This window comes from Branchiostoma lanceolatum, chromosome 8 (assembly GCF_035083965.1).
Source record: "Branchiostoma lanceolatum isolate klBraLanc5 chromosome 8, klBraLanc5.hap2, whole genome shotgun sequence".
Classification (NCBI taxonomy): Eukaryota; Metazoa; Chordata; class Leptocardii; order Amphioxiformes; family Branchiostomatidae; genus Branchiostoma; species Branchiostoma lanceolatum.
The window spans coordinates 5,878,203-5,894,815 of record NC_089729.1 but is presented as its reverse complement, the minus strand read 5'-3'; the positions used below and the strand labels follow the sequence as shown (position 1 = coordinate 5,894,815).

At 42.4% G+C, this 16,613-nt stretch overlaps 2 protein-coding genes and 2 long non-coding RNA genes across 6 annotated transcripts in view; 1 reads left to right on the top strand and 3 right to left on the bottom strand.

Moving 5' to 3' along the window:
* The window catches only part of LOC136439619 (beta-1,3-N-acetylglucosaminyltransferase lunatic fringe-like), a 30,057-nt gene extending 28,909 nt beyond the window's left edge, over positions 1-1,148 (bottom strand). Inside the window, exon 1 of the mRNA XM_066435069.1 lies at positions 549-1,148. Coding sequence (XP_066291166.1) covers positions 549-974 — 426 coding nt within the window. The 5' untranslated portion in view covers positions 975-1,148. The remainder of the gene's footprint in view (positions 1-548) is intronic.
* Positions 1,149-3,896: 2,748 nt separating this feature from the next.
* LOC136440942 (uncharacterized) lies at positions 3,897-5,438 on the bottom strand. The gene is made up of 2 exons (XR_010756734.1): positions 5,299-5,438; positions 3,897-4,678 (listed from the first exon to the last, which is right to left on the bottom strand). It is a non-coding gene; the product is annotated as an uncharacterized lncRNA (long non-coding RNA).
* Positions 5,439-6,439: 1,001 nt separating this feature from the next.
* On the bottom strand, positions 6,440-15,443 carry LOC136440940 (anti-apoptotic protein NR13-like). 3 transcript variants are annotated; one of them, XM_066437138.1, is made up of 5 exons: positions 15,356-15,443; positions 15,284-15,316; positions 11,271-11,463; positions 10,104-10,515; positions 6,440-9,147 (listed from the first exon to the last, which is right to left on the bottom strand). In XM_066437138.1, exons 3-5 carry the CDS (start codon positions 11,447-11,449, stop codon positions 9,028-9,030), a joined length of 711 nt encoding a protein of 236 aa, XP_066293235.1. In that variant the 5' UTR covers positions 11,450-11,463; positions 15,284-15,316; positions 15,356-15,443; the 3' UTR covers positions 6,440-9,027. The 3 variants fall into 3 exon arrangements, with proteins under 3 accessions (XP_066293235.1, XP_066293236.1, XP_066293234.1); XM_066437139.1 differs by having other exon boundaries at positions 15,284-15,416; XM_066437137.1 differs by lacking the exons at positions 15,284-15,316; positions 15,356-15,443 and having other exon boundaries at positions 11,271-11,592.
* On the top strand, positions 11,661-14,254 carry LOC136440941 (uncharacterized). The gene is made up of 2 exons (XR_010756733.1): positions 11,661-12,086; positions 12,923-14,254. It is a non-coding gene; the product is annotated as an uncharacterized lncRNA (long non-coding RNA).
* Positions 15,444-16,613: the final 1,170 nt, after the last annotated feature.

Genomic DNA, 16,613 nt, shown 5'->3' with positions numbered 1-16,613 from the left:
ACTTGGCAAAGTGAACAAGAGAACACCTGTGAACAGTATGGCCACAAGCAAGGTGATGGGCAAACACACCTTGGAGCACACAGATGGGAAACCATTGTTTAACTCACACCAGCATGAGAAAAACTAACACATAAAAACACACAATTACCACCTTGTGGGGGGAGCTGGGCTTCAATGTTTACAATCCATTCATATGCAACAGACCTGCATTAGACAAGTTAGCATTTGTGTAAACTTGGGCTTCCCTTATCAGATTGTAATGTAACGAATTTGCACCACCATAACTTGGATGTTGAACACACGGTTTCTACATGCATGTTCCAACACGTTCAACTTGTACCTGCAGCTCTGTATAGTATAGCAAAAGTATATCACAACTTTTCCAGACGACAAATGGGTAGAGTGCGTATTTTTATTGCACCATATTGTTGGGCTGGCTCGTGTATAATAATTTATTTTCAGTAACAAGAAATTAACACACAAAATATTTTTATGCGTAAGACGTGGAAAAGACAAAATTTAGAAGTTGTTGACATATTTTGAGTTACCTGATCCTTGGCGAGGGACACCCATGTGTCCATGAGAAGGTCCATCCTCTGTCTGTGGTACTTCTCTGTTGTTTTTACACCGATGAAAATGTCCCGGAGTTCAGTCTTCCTCAGGCGGTCGGGTACGGACACTGTGTTCTGCCCGGACGAAGGACTTCTGTTCCCGGGTTTACTGTGTTTAGACTGAGTCCTGGATGTTTTCTTGATCTCATTCTCTCGGTAGTCGTCTTCCACGGACCTGCCGACACTGGAGATCTTCCGTGGATGCTTCCCTAACGCCCATCGCTCGTTGCCGGAAGACCCGTCCCCCTGAGTCGCCATCCTCCCCGCCGCCAGGTCCTGCTGGAACCCCGTCAGGAACAGCCACAAACACAGAAATGCGCCCGCGCTCAGCCCGAGGGCCAGCCTCCGGCACGACAACCTCATCTTCCCCGGCCTCTGCTACAACTCAGCACCGCCTGGGAGCCTGTAAACTTCTGTTAGCACATGTATGGGACCGTGCCGGTCGGTCTGTGAGTGCCCGTCGCTGTTGGGACTTCATGTGCGGGCTGGTTGTTGTGTCCTCCTCCTCCCTGCCCTGTACGGGACGGTGTGACGTACTTCCGGGTCAGGAACTGGACCAGTCCACTCAGGTATTTCATGAGGGGGGCCTATACAATCAGTTCTTCTCCTTCGACGATTCACATTGAGAAACCCGATTCAGAGCACTGTGAATTTTTGAGGTAGAAGAAAAGAATACACACACTTCTTTGTCCATCCAAAATGTAGATTTATTTATTTGCTCAACGCAACTTTTCCAGCTTCAACTTTTCCAGGTTCGTTCATGATCACTGCAGTAAAGGCCTCAGCAGCGACATCTAGCAAATGAGATTATTAATACAGCACACTTTCCCAACGTGTCTAAGTGACCCAGATAATAACGATTTTTAAACAGTTTAGTTGTGGGTATTAATCATTGCCAATGATCACCAGACAAATGGGATGGAAAGAACTGCTATTTGGCATACACGATAGCGAGAGAGCTTCTTTGAAAGCCACAAGATGTTCCTGTTCAAGGTTCAAGGAAGAAAAATGTAATCTCTTCGCTCACTTAAAACACAAGCTGGGCCATGCATGATGAATAAGTCAAAAACATCTTCAAGAGTTTCGACACAGCTGATAAGCTCGTGTGTCAAATGTTTGCTGATAGTTCGTTGGAATAAGCACATTACCAACGTCAATGAGTATAATTCTATACCACCAATAATTCTTCAAAAACAAAAAGTATTTTAATTTCTTTAACGTTATAACATTACGTGTACCTCAGTGATTGATCACAGAGATTACAGTACTTTATCAAAGCAAAGCAATATCATTGGTTTCACCGACTGTACGTGGGATAAACTTGTTTTTCTCAGTCATTTCGAATTAACGTATCAACCGCTTATCATATTGTGCATTGACATTTCCGAGAGTCCTATCTCCGAGAACACACAAACTGAAAGTCAATCAAAAACAGGGGATCACAAAGGGAATCGACATTCTCGTTAACTCCTCTAGTCTAACTATAGTTCCTGGTTATTTACAGTTTCAGTAATTGGATCCCCCTCACATGTGACCTCCAACTCTCCGTACTCAGGCCTAACTCTGAAGGAACACTGCCCCTGCGAGTCAGGCGGAAGATCCATAGCCTCGGACATAAGCTCTAGAAGATGGACGTCCTTCTGTGCAAGTTTAATGGCGACCTCCCTGAGTAAATCTTTCCCAATAGCCTCGACAAAAGGCTTGACACTGTGGGGATGATGTTCAAGCAGTGCCTCCATGACCAGGGCATAGTCGTCTGCAGTACTGCCCCGAGACGGCAGGGTGAGATGGTAGGGGGGCGGATGACCTGGCTTCGCTGCTAAAGCCGATTTTTGAACGTCCTGTGCGTTAGTACGGCCAAACCACAGGTTGTTCCACTGCAGCAGAAGGAAAGAATAAAATGTACTCGAGGCTTCATGGATGGGGGCGAACTTCTTTTGTACATGTGATGCTCAAAACTGACGACCATAACATATCCTGTCCTTGGTACTGAATACCATCCAATCAATGCTTTAGGCAAGAAACAGACACAATCGAGGGACATGTAGTTACCCAATTTCTAGATACAGGAAACTGCATCGAAAACTACCCTTATCCACAACACAGGACAACACAAACCTCGATGTAGAGTACCAATCCGATGAAAATGACGGCCATCGCGACAACGACTTGCAGCAAAAGCCGTTGTTCCTCACAGCGGCTCTCGGCAGCGGTCGGGCGAGCTCTGTTCGCTTTCCTTTTCTTCTGCTCTCTATCCAAAACACTGTCTACGCTTTTTCCCGACCGTAAATTCATTGTGAAGCTATCCTTGGTGCCTATGTCTTCCTCATTTCGTCATAAAACAACTTCGGCAAACAAAATATCTCTTGGCGTCATGGGATCGAAGTCGGAAACTTCACTGTGTATGTTCAAATTCTTGGTTGCCTAGAAATTATACATTCGAACGCGTTCTAACCACACCATATTGTTTTATCATCCGTTGTGCCGTCAAGTGATGTCATGTAACCATTGGTAACGTCAAGGTTTGCGAGTTGTTTTTGAGTCGATGACCACAACTCGTTCGTTGTGTTTTTTATGCGCTGAGCACGTGTTGGCCGTGTAAGCGTTATTTTGAATGTGTTACTCTGGATCCACAAGCTGAAGGCTTGACAGACATATGAGAAGAAATATGAGCAAGGTAACATATGTTAGCAGAGACATCTCGTAAACTTTGATTGCAACAACGCTGTCGATCCGGTATTTAATTTGGTTGATATTGTTTCTCTACACAGGATATATTATGTAAATACCTCGTATCAATTAATGTGTTACGTGCAAGAAACATATCTCTGTAGAACACTTTTGCACAGGAATTGTTTGTATGGACATAACGTTAGATCTAGAAGGAAAGTTTTGTGTGAGTTTTCAGTTGGATTTAGGAAGGCATTATTTCTTTCATTCCCTCTTGCATCCCCCTATCCTACTCTCCAAGCAGAGCTAGGGTTTCGGCTGTTTTTTGACGTGTTTTTAGGCGTTTTTGTCATGCCTTCTACTTTGTCATCGTTTTTGTTGTGTCGCCACAACAAAAACGATGACAAAGTAGAAGGCATGACAAAAACGCCTAAAAACACGTCAAAAAACAGCCGAAACCCTAGCTCTGCTTGGAGAGTACCCCTATCCCTCATCTATGCATTCTTTTATCCACCTATTCTTTCTGTCAAGAATGACCATATATCTTAGTTGAGCAGCTTGGACAAAAGTTGTTAAAGTCTCATATTCACAATAAGACAGTATGTAACGTTAACATTAGTATCCAACAGTTTTTAATTCCATTCACAGCAACAGCGTGAAAGTTTTGTTTACTGACAAGGTCAATAAAACAGCACTTGAGAAATTCTGTTGCAACATAGATATTCCTTTACCACTAAGGTAGGAGCATTTCAGCTAGATAAATACTGGTCTGAAGACGTCCTCGCTTCAATTACATGTTGAATATAACAATGCTGAATAAAACACTTAGCAACCAAGGTTAAGGTGCGTTATATCACACCTGAAACCTCAAGGAGTAAGCATATTTGTCATATTGCACTTTCCCGTGCATGGCCGTGACTATGCTGGCAGCATTACATATAATCTGTGCTTTTTTATCCTAACATATCATAACAGGTTTGCAGAACTAACAGCATTTGATTTTCTGTCCAGTTCCTCGTTCATAGGTTAACGTTGTTTGCAGAGCGGGTTCTTCCTCTGTGGTTGATGTCGTTACCGCTAGGTGGCGCAAGTCCCTCAAGGTTAAGGGCATTTAGTGACGACCTGTTAAACAGCTCGTCTCCCAAGTTCCTGAGAATAATACCACAATGTTTTTCTACTTCCACAGACGCTTTCCGTCCAGCCGGCCCCATAGAAATGTCCAGAGCACGAATTTGTACTGTGTTGACTTGTAAGAATCCTTGCCCTAGCGTTGTTGGTGTGGCGGTGTTATTGCTGGCTCCAACCCCCCTTTCTTCACTCCCTGAAGCTGTCTGATTCTGCCGCTGTGTTTCCCACTTGCTTTCTGTTTGGTTGAAGCCCATGGCCGGCCTTACAATCTGTTGGTAAAGTTACACGGAGTGTTAATCTGTGTGAGAAATCCATTATATCTACATTTCACACTTAAAATAAAGCACAATATCTGTCAGGTATATTTAGCGTTGAGCAAACGGACGCTCCCAAATAAAGTTGGTAGTAATTTCCTGTCACGAGCTCACTGAGGTTCCGAGGTATGAGCAGACGTTCAGTATCTGACAAATAAAGCAATCAACATTGCTATATTCTCTCATGTATCGCACATACGACCGTCCAAAGTGAAGTACAGTATAAAGTACCACAATGGCGTATAGCTCACATTAAACGTCTATACCCGAGAAAATGTCACGCACGAACGTGTCGATCGTCAGTGACCACGCCTACCCGGAAAAGACATAAAATCGTAACTAGTAACTTGTACAACCAATTGCAAATACAACGTGTATTGCCTATCGCCTTACTTTAAACTCTAGTCAATTTTTGTCCGACATTTCATGTGTCACAGGGTTGGTTCATTTTTACTTTCACCTTTATCTTACAAAAATATTCGTCCAACCAATTGATACCAGAAATACATGTACATGTCAAAATACGAAATCTTCTCTCGACATGTAAGAAATAGATTACATTTCTGTACACCTACCTCAAAATAAATCCCACGGAAAGTCAGAAATGTGTCCTCTCTCTGAGTAGTTCTCTCGGGAGTGTTAGGAAAAGCCCCTGTTCACACCAGTCACTTCGCGCCAATGACGTGTAGTACTTTCACAAGGTGCGAGGCGTGGGTTCCTAATCCTAGATCCTATTTTTCACGTGACGTCTCCTTTTTTTGCTGTCGTTTCCCTCTGATGCAATACTTTCCCAGAAATGATCATACGTTGGGCCGTCCCCCGCCCACCTCACCTGCCCACCACTTCCGGTCATGTGACGTCACGACAGGTGGATACAGGTGCGCATGTCAAGTGGCGCGCCTTCACACGTATGGACATGTCTGGCGCGCTTTTGTCAATGTTACCTGGGACGCATTCCACCTTTGTACCCGAACCAAAGAGTGGAAAATCAGGGCATTGTCAGGTTACTATGGTGATACGTGTGTGTATTTTGTTTTGGTAACGCTATCCACTGACCGCGAGATTATGGAGTTGTCCAGGGGGAGAAAAATCAGTTCGTGTATAAGACTTGCTCGGCTGCAGTTAACAAGCAACAGTTTAGTATTATATGGAACATTTTACAAGTCGGCAACCTCAAACACTTAGATACCTGATCTACCGATATGTACAGGATGTTTATAAAAGTAATCGATCTGGAGTCACCTGTTGGCTAGACGTTTCTTATTCCATATAAGGCAAGCCATAGCTAGCCCATCCCACCCACTCATTACCTATGTACCCCCACAAATTTCCAGAGTACATTTTTTAAAGCAGTTTAATTACTTTATTACAAGGGGCAGAAGGGATAACAGGGAGCAAAGGAGATCTATGTTCAAAGGCCTTGTATGGATATTGTAAAGCAAAACGATCGGTGTACTTATCACCTTTATCATCATTTGTTCTATGCAAGATGTAGATATTGAATTTATGTTTCAGGGTCACTTGCACATTTGTACTTATTAAACGTATTCTTTGCTGAAGTAAATTAGCATACATGTCCAGTGTATATGTGTGTGATTGCTGGTTTATTACTGTTTATTATTGTAAAAGTGAAATTTTGATTTAATCTTCCTCCTGCCAATTTAACAACTGAATTTCAGTAATCCTTGTTTATTACAAAATGACCACAACAAAAGGTTTCATGATGTACGACATATACTTTATTTGATTGTTAAAACATATCTCTAAAACCAAAAACACAATGTGCACTTCATCTTCTATAACGAAAGCACAAAACCTGAAAAAAATAACCTTCTCCCTGCTTGGGGACCTTTTATGTACCATAGAAGTCAGCATCGACAGGGTTAAGTTTAAACCAATAAAATGTTCTTAAAAGACCATAACAAAAATGAAGATGGCTTCACTGGCAACATTGAGTGTCTCCCAAACCAGCATAAATCATGTCCTTCTTCATTACTTTCACACTCCTGTGTGCAACATTTCCGTTTAGTATGTTGCCAGTCTGGCTAATATTTCCTACCCGCAATTTGCTATCCCATGTTGAAACACCTTCTCATCACAGGCCTGATTTACAACTTAACTATACCTTCCATCAGTGGAGCACAATTCAGTAAACTAAGTGGTTTACTGACACCGTTCTTGCATTGTGTTTCTCATAACATATGTTGAGTCCTACATAATACTGAAGTAAAACAGTTATTTGTGAACCAAGCTGCCAAACTTCTGTGACAGGATTTTGAAAAGATGCTCAAAACAAATTTAGGCATTAATGAAATGGATCAAATTCTAAAAATAGCACACCATTGTGCAGTGTAATGATCCTGTAGCCTGGGGGACCTGAGTTTGGTGGTTACCAGAAGAATAAACACTTTGCATCATCTCTTTTTGTCATCGACTGATGAGTCATCAAAGCTACTCCTGAAAGTAAACAAATCAATTGAATTGAGATTCTCAATAGAATGAGTCATCATGATAAGAAAAAATATCCACTGAAAAAAAAACCTTTGAAGGTTTCTCACATGATGAAGTAAAAATAGTGGCATATGTAGAATGTGATACCAGGCCATACACAACCAAGGAACACCCACCCTCAACAGGCTTGCTGATTGCAAGAATGTACACAACCCTGTTACTGTCTGTTACCTTTGTGTAATGACTTACAGTCTCCAGGCAAAGCTCAGATCCTCAGTGGAGCCTCCTGCTTGTACTCTCCCAGAGAACACACAGGAGGGGTCTTTCTGAAGATCTGCACAGGCCTGGACCATTCCCTTTACCTTCACCTATCACCTTGGTTGGCCTTCCAACACAGCACACACACTCAGCCACTGTAACAGGACAGCACACAAGTCAACATCTGTACACAAGTCCAAACTGTTCTCAAGTCTTTACCAGAGAGTTACAGTCGTACACTCTGTTCATCTGTACAGACCAGTGTGTGTTATACTGGAACTGTCTGCAGTTTTGGCAAGATCGGATATGACCATGCTACATCTAAGCACAGAAGGTATTTTGTAGACCAATGATGGAAAGGAAGAAATGTTAATTACTACATTTTGAAATAACCGTATAAGGCAGTTTCCAGCACCAATGGCAGTTATCCCTCACTTGCAAGTTCACTGATATACCACATTTACAAGTACAATTTTACAAATGCACAGCATATCATACAAATACAAAAGTCATCATTACAAAGTAGACAATTTTTCATCACGGACTCATCTTTCTTTGATCCTCAAAATATCCTCTGAGTTTCCTTTCTTCCAAGTTCAGGACAGTAATCCTAAGAAAACCTCCTGGTTAAATTTGCTGATTACTCCTGCAGCTGTACAGAATTGGCCCATTGATACACAGCTAGGCCTCTACTGCAACTTAGCACAACTTCGTCTGTGTAGAAGTATCCTTCCTATCATTGTCCACATGCTTCATGACGGCTCAAATACATTCCTCACCACATCTACAGAGTGGAATGCACACCATATACAAATTATGCACAGAAATTAATAAGCAAAGATAGATACATCTGTTAAACATATAAACAAAAGGCACTTTGTGCTTCTCCAAACTATGTTGTAATAACGGTACAGTATGAGAGGTCACCTCAGGTCTGTCAAGAGAGATCATTAGCCTTGGCGTATTGCTTTTGTTGGAGTGAGTTTTCTGAACTTGTCATTCAGAAACATCTCTCTGCTAGATGGCACTGTGGATAACACTTTTCCAGGAATGATGCAAGATCATCAGACATGAGGTGGCTCCTTTACAATTTCCCAAACTTAATTCTACAAATCTGTCTCAAGTAATAGACCATAGCTGATAATTACACTATGTGTAGTTTGTGCCATGTTTGTCTGACTAACCTCTATGTGACGTATGATTCACTACTTTATGCTTGAGATTTCATCACCTAATGTCACCAGAGACAAGCGGGGACACTTCTCTGTCTTTGAATCACACAGCGTGCCTGTGGGAGCCACATGGAATGAAATATCAACACAAGCTTCTTTCTCAATCAATCAAGTTCCTGTAATTTTGCACTATAGCTGCCACTGAATCCCTGCCCAACATGTGTTGACACTTCATTCCATGTGCTTCCCAAAGACATGCCAAAATGTTCAGAGGCAAAAACTTATCCTTCCAGCATATCTCTGTGAAGCAAACCAATCTTAACAGACCCATGGGTTACAGTCAGTATATTTGACAGTGAAAGTCTTTAAATGCTGGGTAAAGCAACTTGGGAACAGATCGTCGTGTGATACTGCATCAGTGGTTCAAGAGATGAGCTTGAGAACAGTCGCGGCAGCGCCTAGTGCAGCTGCGGTGAAGAGAAGTCCGTTCCGAAGGGTGACTTCCACGGGTTGATCCTTCCGGAACACATTGTTCAAGGTTTCCTGTAAAACAAGGCAAGGCAACGTGTAAATAATGTGCGAATCATCATGGAGGATTCTTGGGTGTGAAATTAGGGCTGACAGAGCACTATGGAGTTACCAAGCCCAGACTTGCCCAGGGTCAGTGACCCTTACTGAGGACATGTGTCATCTTTTACCTGGAAATGTTGACTTTTAGGTCATTGACCCATGGCATGACTTCCCCTCAAGTCATATGTGCATACAGTATGGTAGTCAGGAAGTCAACATTTCAGGCTTTCTAAGACAAAATGTACTTATTTCCAATGGTTTTAAGTTGGGTTTTTTCTGTGTTAAGTCAAAAAGCTTTCAATTTTTCATACCATCCAGCCAAACAGAATGAGACCAAAATGGATGGGACCCAAATGGTTCTTACATTACCTTCTCTGGGCTTGACCTCCTTGAAGACAGCAATATTCCTCAACAACTTTCAAAATGTGGACTGTTCAAATGATCTTTCATTTTGGTTTTACAGCAGAAAAAATTGGGGGAACAGAAACCAAGAAAAACACCCACTTGTTTTTCCATAGAAAAAAGTTCTGTTAGACATAAACATCCTCTTTCACCTTGGCCCATTTGGGACCCTGGCCATATTAGGGGCCACAACAAGGTGATCAGGTTGTTAGTTTAAGGTGGGTGAGTCTTTCAAGTGGATTTTTTACACAATAGGTAAATACAAATGAGGAAATGGGCTACTTCCTCTACTAAGAAATATGAGTGTTTTTCTCGACATATCTTATTATGGTAATTCATACAACTTACGTATAGTATAGGGACTGACAGTATGCAGTATGACTATACCCTGCTTGTCTTTGTATGCCTTGTGGTGGCATTTTGCACATCTTTCAATAAGTGTGAGGTGCTGAAAGATGAACAAAACCACAGCAAGGACCTACAAATACAATATTTGCTTGGACTCAGAGATCAAAATGAATACCCACCCATCCTCCATTTTCTTTGATCCAACCTTCAAGGTTGCTTCCGACGTATTTTCCCAGAAATTCCCCGACTGTTTCAGCCACCTCTGGGTTCTGCTCTCGACAGTGGACGGCTATTCTGCCGGCAAAGGCGTACAGGGCAACGACTCGGCCCCAGTTGACTGTTTGGTCCTTTAACATTTCATCCGCTACATTCTTGAAGGTGGTGTAGCTTGTTTCAGGTGAGATCTGCAACCTGTTGACCATGCCGTTGAAGAAATACTGGTGCCGTTCCAGTAGTTCGTCTGCGGTTCTCTGTAGAGTGGCTGCTGTCTTGCTGGGTGGAGTGGGTTTCCTGTTGCTGATTTTTGTTTGGATGTAGAACCTGGCTAGTTCCTCAGCCTCTGCCACAATGGGGTTCTCTGCATCAGAATGACTGGAACAGAAAGATTCTTTTTAGTCAGGGTCAGACATAGTACAAGGTGAATGGTTCAAACATCTAACCATTCTTATTTCCCAATAAAGTAACCAGGGGAAAAATTCAAAGCCAGTATCTACATTGCTGATTTGGCATTCCTTCATGAACTTGAAACAAATATCTTTTTGCCGCTTTTCATAATCAGATTTACACAATTTTTGACCAAACCTTGTAGCCATTGCGATCAGGATGTGCTCTCCTTCTCTATTCACAGCTTGAGAATCCTCCAAGATCACAATGATAACGAGCGTTTGACAACAGCTTTTTATCTGTTTTATGCGAAAATGAGGAACAGAAACATGGGATTTTTTTCATCAGTTTCATAAGTGACGAGATTTTTGTTCTTTTTCTGAGAGAAACTATACCAAAAATTATATTCCATATATCATACCAAGGATATTATGTCCTATATAATGTCCTTGTTTATACTCTAGATGACAAGAAATAGTAAGGACACAATTTAACGAGTTCTGACTTCAAACAGGAAATATGTGATATGCTTTGAACGTAGCGTCGCACATAACGTACGTTTAAATTTTGTGTACGTGACTGACGTGACCATCAAAATGTTACCCTTATCCAGATATAAGCCCATAGTTATCGGCTTAACACATAAAAATACAATTCAAATTTCAACTGTACACCAGACTGGTTAATTTTCACACTTCCTTCTTTTGATTTAAAGACCGAGACAACTGACTCAGTTTCCTTACCTCTGGACTTGCTGGCGGCCATGTTGAATTTTGTTGTTGTTCTCGCCTAGATGAAAAAGGCTTCCAAATTCGTTCAGCCCGACCGTTTTCTGCTGCCTTCCTAGTAGTTGCGAGAGTCCAGGACATCCAGATGTTGGCGATAGACCCGTTGGTGGAGGCTGAGGAGAAGCCGCTGACATTTTTGGCTTCCTACCTGTCCGGGCGAGAAGCAAAGAAGAAGGAGGTGAACAGTAAAATTCCCCAGTTTTAGTCAGTAGTATCGGGTGTGGTTGCGTAGTACTCCCGACCATGTCCGAACAATGCCGAATAGTGAACGATCTCTTCGGCATGTTTGATTTTGTTGCCGATTGGATGACGAACATAAAGAACCGAATGATGATTGGTTACGAAATTTGACGAGTCCCCTTCGGTAACATAACGTCATCGCTATTTCGGTAAATTATGTAAGACGTCAGACGCGTCACGCAGGATGCGCTTTCGTGATTGGCTGACCCAAATTCCTCACGTGCAGGTGAGTCATACCTGTAAATAAACCCAGGCCGTGTTCACAATTTTACAATGGTGTTTTCGGAGTAAAGGTTTCATCATAGTTTCATAATCGGCGAGTAATTTCCCAAAATAGCCCTGAGTTTTGGTTCCAGGTGAAGTAAGGTGGGCGAAGGGGAGATTTCGCCACATCAAGAGGAAACTTATGTTGAAAACACCTGCAAAACTGACTTCAGCACCAGGAAGTTTGGAAACTATCAAAGTGTCGGTACCGGTCGGATATCCCCTAACAGCGAGATACTGAGTTTGTAATCAAGCAACTACCTAAAGGTGAATTTATTTAATTTTTTTTTACTTTATCCATATCCGTGTTTTGAAACACCTTGCTTTGTTACGGTTTGTGCCGTTCTTTACCGGCTTTAATTGACATGTTGTTGTTGTTACACGTCGGACCAGCAAGTTGCCCCCCCCCCCCACAAAATTACAGCCTTTTCAATGTTATTTTGACTTTACTATTGACAGAATTTTTTGGTGGCAATATCACAACATTTATCATCTATTCCAATGAATATCTGATATGCATTGCCATCATTCTAGTTCACGTTTTGACGTCTTTGTTAGTAGTTCACGGGATATGCTCATTGTACATGTTTTGAAACGTTACCCGTACATTTTGTACATGTATCATAGTATTATAATGTATATATGTTGCAGTCAGACGACCATTAGTGAGAAAATATCAGTTGTAGTTGTGACTATAACAGCATTCTATTTGCCAAAGAATGTATTATATAATATATAATATCAGGTGTATTTGCAGCCAGTGCCACAGGCAGGTACCCAATGTGTAGGGTAATGAGGCTGTTTAACGTGTTCGAGGCACCTCCTCGAGCACGGGACCCCCGTTTTACGTCCCTCCCGGAAGACGATTTCGTGGAAAGCTTCGTGAGGCTACAGCAATCCGGACGTCCTTGGTTGGTCTCCCATCCAAGCACTGTCTTATATTATCACAGCATGCGTTTATTATGCAATTTGCAAATGTTTTGTTGACTGTTGTACCTATTTGCGGTAGAACTACGTCACCTTTTAGTCACATGACCAACCGGCATGCCCACACACGTCCAAACAAACGTCATATCAACCACTGTTTTTACTTTTTCTTTCAGACGGTAGCAGGCTTCTCAATGGGTAAGGCGACTCGTGAGTGGGAGACAGAACGTCGTGCGAAGGAGACCGGAAGCCACGTCAACAACGTCCCAACAACGTTTAACAGTGACCCGTCACCGATCGATAACAAAACAGCAATGCCGCACGACCCGAACTCAAAGCTTCCTAAGTTGGTCGCCCAAGAAGATATTTACAAGGTCAAGCCCGACGTTTTCGAGAACCGGTTATGCGGCGATGCCAAGCACAAAGAAGAGGTGAAAAAGTGCGCGGAGAGTCTGAAGCAGGTTGGAGACCAGCTGGAGATAGACTACCTGCGCCGGAACCTGATCGGACTTAATCTGGAGGGATTTCAGGACCCGCCTCCGGATCCCGGCGCACCTGCAACCAAAAGGCCCCATTCAGCCAGGAAGTAAAGTTGGGATCTGTGCGATTCCAGAGCTTCTGGATCATCATACTCAACCTACCTCTACACCGGAGCCTGGTACTCAGAGAGCGGCGAGGTACAGACGTTTGGCTAGAGCCAAAACAAGTTAGTCCTTCATAGGAGGACACATGTCGCTATCCAAGACGCACATTTTTAGAACTGACACCACTGCCATGTTGTAGTGTGAAAGTACGATCTGTCACAGTGGCAAGTTGGAGTTGAAAGGTTGACAGTCTCTAAAATGACACCTGAGTCTGTATCATGGAATACTGTGTATGCAGTTATAACGCTATAAAGGTCTGTCAAAGTTTTGAACTGGAGCAGAATCCTATATGGCTACACAAGATCAGCCACGAGTTACGGGATAATACATTCAAATCCAGCTGGTGGAAAAACAGCTATCCATGTATTCTATGTAAATAATTTTTGTTGCATTTCAAATGATGATGCCGTCCAAAGGATATGAAATGAGAAAGGAAGTTAAGTTATACTAGTACCATGTTTTAGGTACTGTGTTTCACACCAGGAATTACACAATGTAACTATTTTACAGGTGATGAGTCATTCCACGTAAACCGATGTGCCTTCTATGTTTCATGTTGTATTCCTAGAAATGTCGTGATGTGTTATTCATGTCAAATAATACCACGTGTGCCTCTAAATAATCGCCGTATCAGCTTGAGCTACATTGTACCAATTGTCGTTTGCATTCATGAAATACATGTCAAGTATATTGATTCTCATATACATAAAACGAAATCCAAGATTATTTCAGTTAATCTTTGAAGTGAATTGGATCAATATGTGTTGTGCACTGATACACATTACCAAGAACAAATAGCGTGATATTGCATGGAAGATTTTTATGAAATTTATCTTCACAGAATTTTTGTGAGATTCTATTTGTTTGTAAAAAAAAACACATCCCTGTCGAAAAAGAGTTAACAAAACTGTGTGTAATGTATCCGGTAGTACTTTGTTGAATGTTTCTCGTACGTAAACTTGAAAAGAGAGTTGGACAGAGTCAACCTTCTCACGTAAAATGCTGTCAACTGTCATGACTGTTGCTAAGTCTAACTAATATTACATGTACCGCTAGTTCGTGTGTGTTACTTTAAGTTTGTTTAGGGTATCCTTCCTTCAGTGATACCCCCTAAGGGACTGTTAGAGGCTACCCAAAAGAAGTTTGTCAGAGCATGTTTTTGTGACTCAAACTCCATGTTGTAATATGTTGTTACTTCTCCAAATCTCATGTCCTGTTTCATGTGATCCGTCAAAATAAAAAGATTTAAAAAAAAACTAAATCCGTTTTATCTAACTGTGTGTTGACTTAGTGATTGTAATACCCTTGACCATGGCATGGTAACGAAACGTTCCGACTGTTAATGAGGATGTATCAAAACGGGAAGCTGTTAAGAAATGAATTGCCACCGCACAAAATCCTCTCCCAGAAAGTAGATGGCAAAGACCGTCAGTTTTGAGAGCCCAGCTTTGTTTACATCGGTCTTGATCGCGCATTTCTTAGGTGACATAAAAGTGTCAGTTTGATTTTAGGTGCGAATCTCACTCCCAGGTATCTCGCTTTGAAAGTCATGCCTTTCTGTACCGCTGGTGAAACTTTGTGATTTGTCCTTTGAATGGGGCTGCCTTGTTCTCGCGAATTCGAAAAATACGTTTAAAACACTTACCAGTAGCCCCACCTTTAGAACATTTGATAGAAAAGTTTAGCAAAAGGTCCAAAGAATCCCGGCCTGTCACCCCACAGCACTCACTCCACCACATAGTGGATGATGACATAGATCAAGGCACGTGCACAGATAAGCACTAATTATAATGCTAGCATAAATAGAGAATGCCAGTATACGGGTTGTTAGGTATAGATCTACACTAATTGCAGTCGAGAGAAGAAATCAGCCTAATAAGCAGCTCTACTTACGAGTGTAATGTTACCAGGCTGACATCGTGGTGCCTCTGCAGCTGGTGTCTGTGCGAAGGAAGGGTATATTGCAGACGTTCACACGCGAAATTTCAGTCCCGAGAAGTGCGCATGTCGGAACGAGCACGCCGCACTGGGAAAATGTCGGATTATGACGTCATAGTTCCATACGCATGAATATTGTATAACGTTGCAGTCGTTTTATGATCGAATCGAATTTTTTGTGACGTCATAAAGGCAGTGCTTTCTTTCATCACTATCAGAGATGACTCAGAAAAGATCGCAGGGAATGTACATTTGTGCTATTATTGTAGCTTACTGTTAGAGTGAGCCGGGTTAAGGTAAATCATCGCATTCTCCAAGCAGAGGTCTCGGTCCGGGGATAATAGTGGCCGCGATTTCCGCGGAGGGAGTCAGTCGTAAGAAACGGAGGCCACTACTATCCCCGCGACCGAAACCTCTGCTAGATCATCTTGCTAACTTGGACTGTTTCTTTGGTCATCACAAGCAGGATCAAGGTTCTTATTTCAAACCTCCGTGATAATCACGAAGACTTCTGTAGTTGTTCAATGCACTGGTGATCAATAGCCTAATCACCATTCTAGTTGGTGTGAGCGAGAGGATCTTGGAGCGAGCGTATGCGTAACCAGCCCCGCCCACCGCGAGCCGCTGTGGATCTCCTTGGTGCTGAAAGCACCATCCGCCGCCAAGGTCATTTAGCCCATTCATGGATTCTGTTTGGGCGGAGATCCAGTTTCCAGCTCAATACGTTGGGCTAATGTGGAAAGGTCTACTATCGTATAAAGGCTGCAGCTGACCCGCGAGATGATGGTTCGAGGTTAAAACTATAGCTCATCATATAATGCTGACTTGGTCTTGACTATGTCGTGGTGACATCCACGACCTACCTTTCCTTCAATGGATGTCTTTAATCCCTAATTCAGTAATTTTGGGTCCATCTTCATCAAGTGGATTCAAATGGTTAATGTATTGTTACACTAAGTCCACTGCATGACAGAATAGCAAAAGCACAACAAATTTACTGGCTGATGACTGGAGTTGCAGAGTTAGGCAGAAGAATGCAGCCGCCGATAGCAGGTCTGTAAGGTTAGGCAAACATACTGATATTTTCAGAAGGTCAGGGAAGTTTCGACCATCCTCTGCTGTCACTATGGTGATTTCTGACCCCTGGACTTTGTCAAACGAACTCACCAAACCAAAAAAGGGACAGAAAATGCAGCATGGATTGTTGACGTAAAGGTTCACCTGACCATACACACATGTACAAACACACATGCACACCCATCCAACGCCTCCCTTGTATTCACCC

Bases quoted from the DNA above. Each gene is read 5' to 3' on its own strand.
- LOC136440940 (XM_066437137.1), bottom strand. From the start codon at position 11,560: ATGGTCGGGAGTACTACGCAACCACACCCGATACTACTGACTAAAACT. The intron at 10,516-11,270 runs GTAAGGAAACTG...TTTCTGTTCCAG, and splicing joins GGCCGCCAGCAAGTCCAGAG to TCATTCTGATGCAGAGAACC. The intron at 9,148-10,103 runs GTGGGTATTCAT...CTTGTTTTACAG, and splicing joins TCAAAGAAAATGGAGGATGG to GAAACCTTGAACAATGTGTT.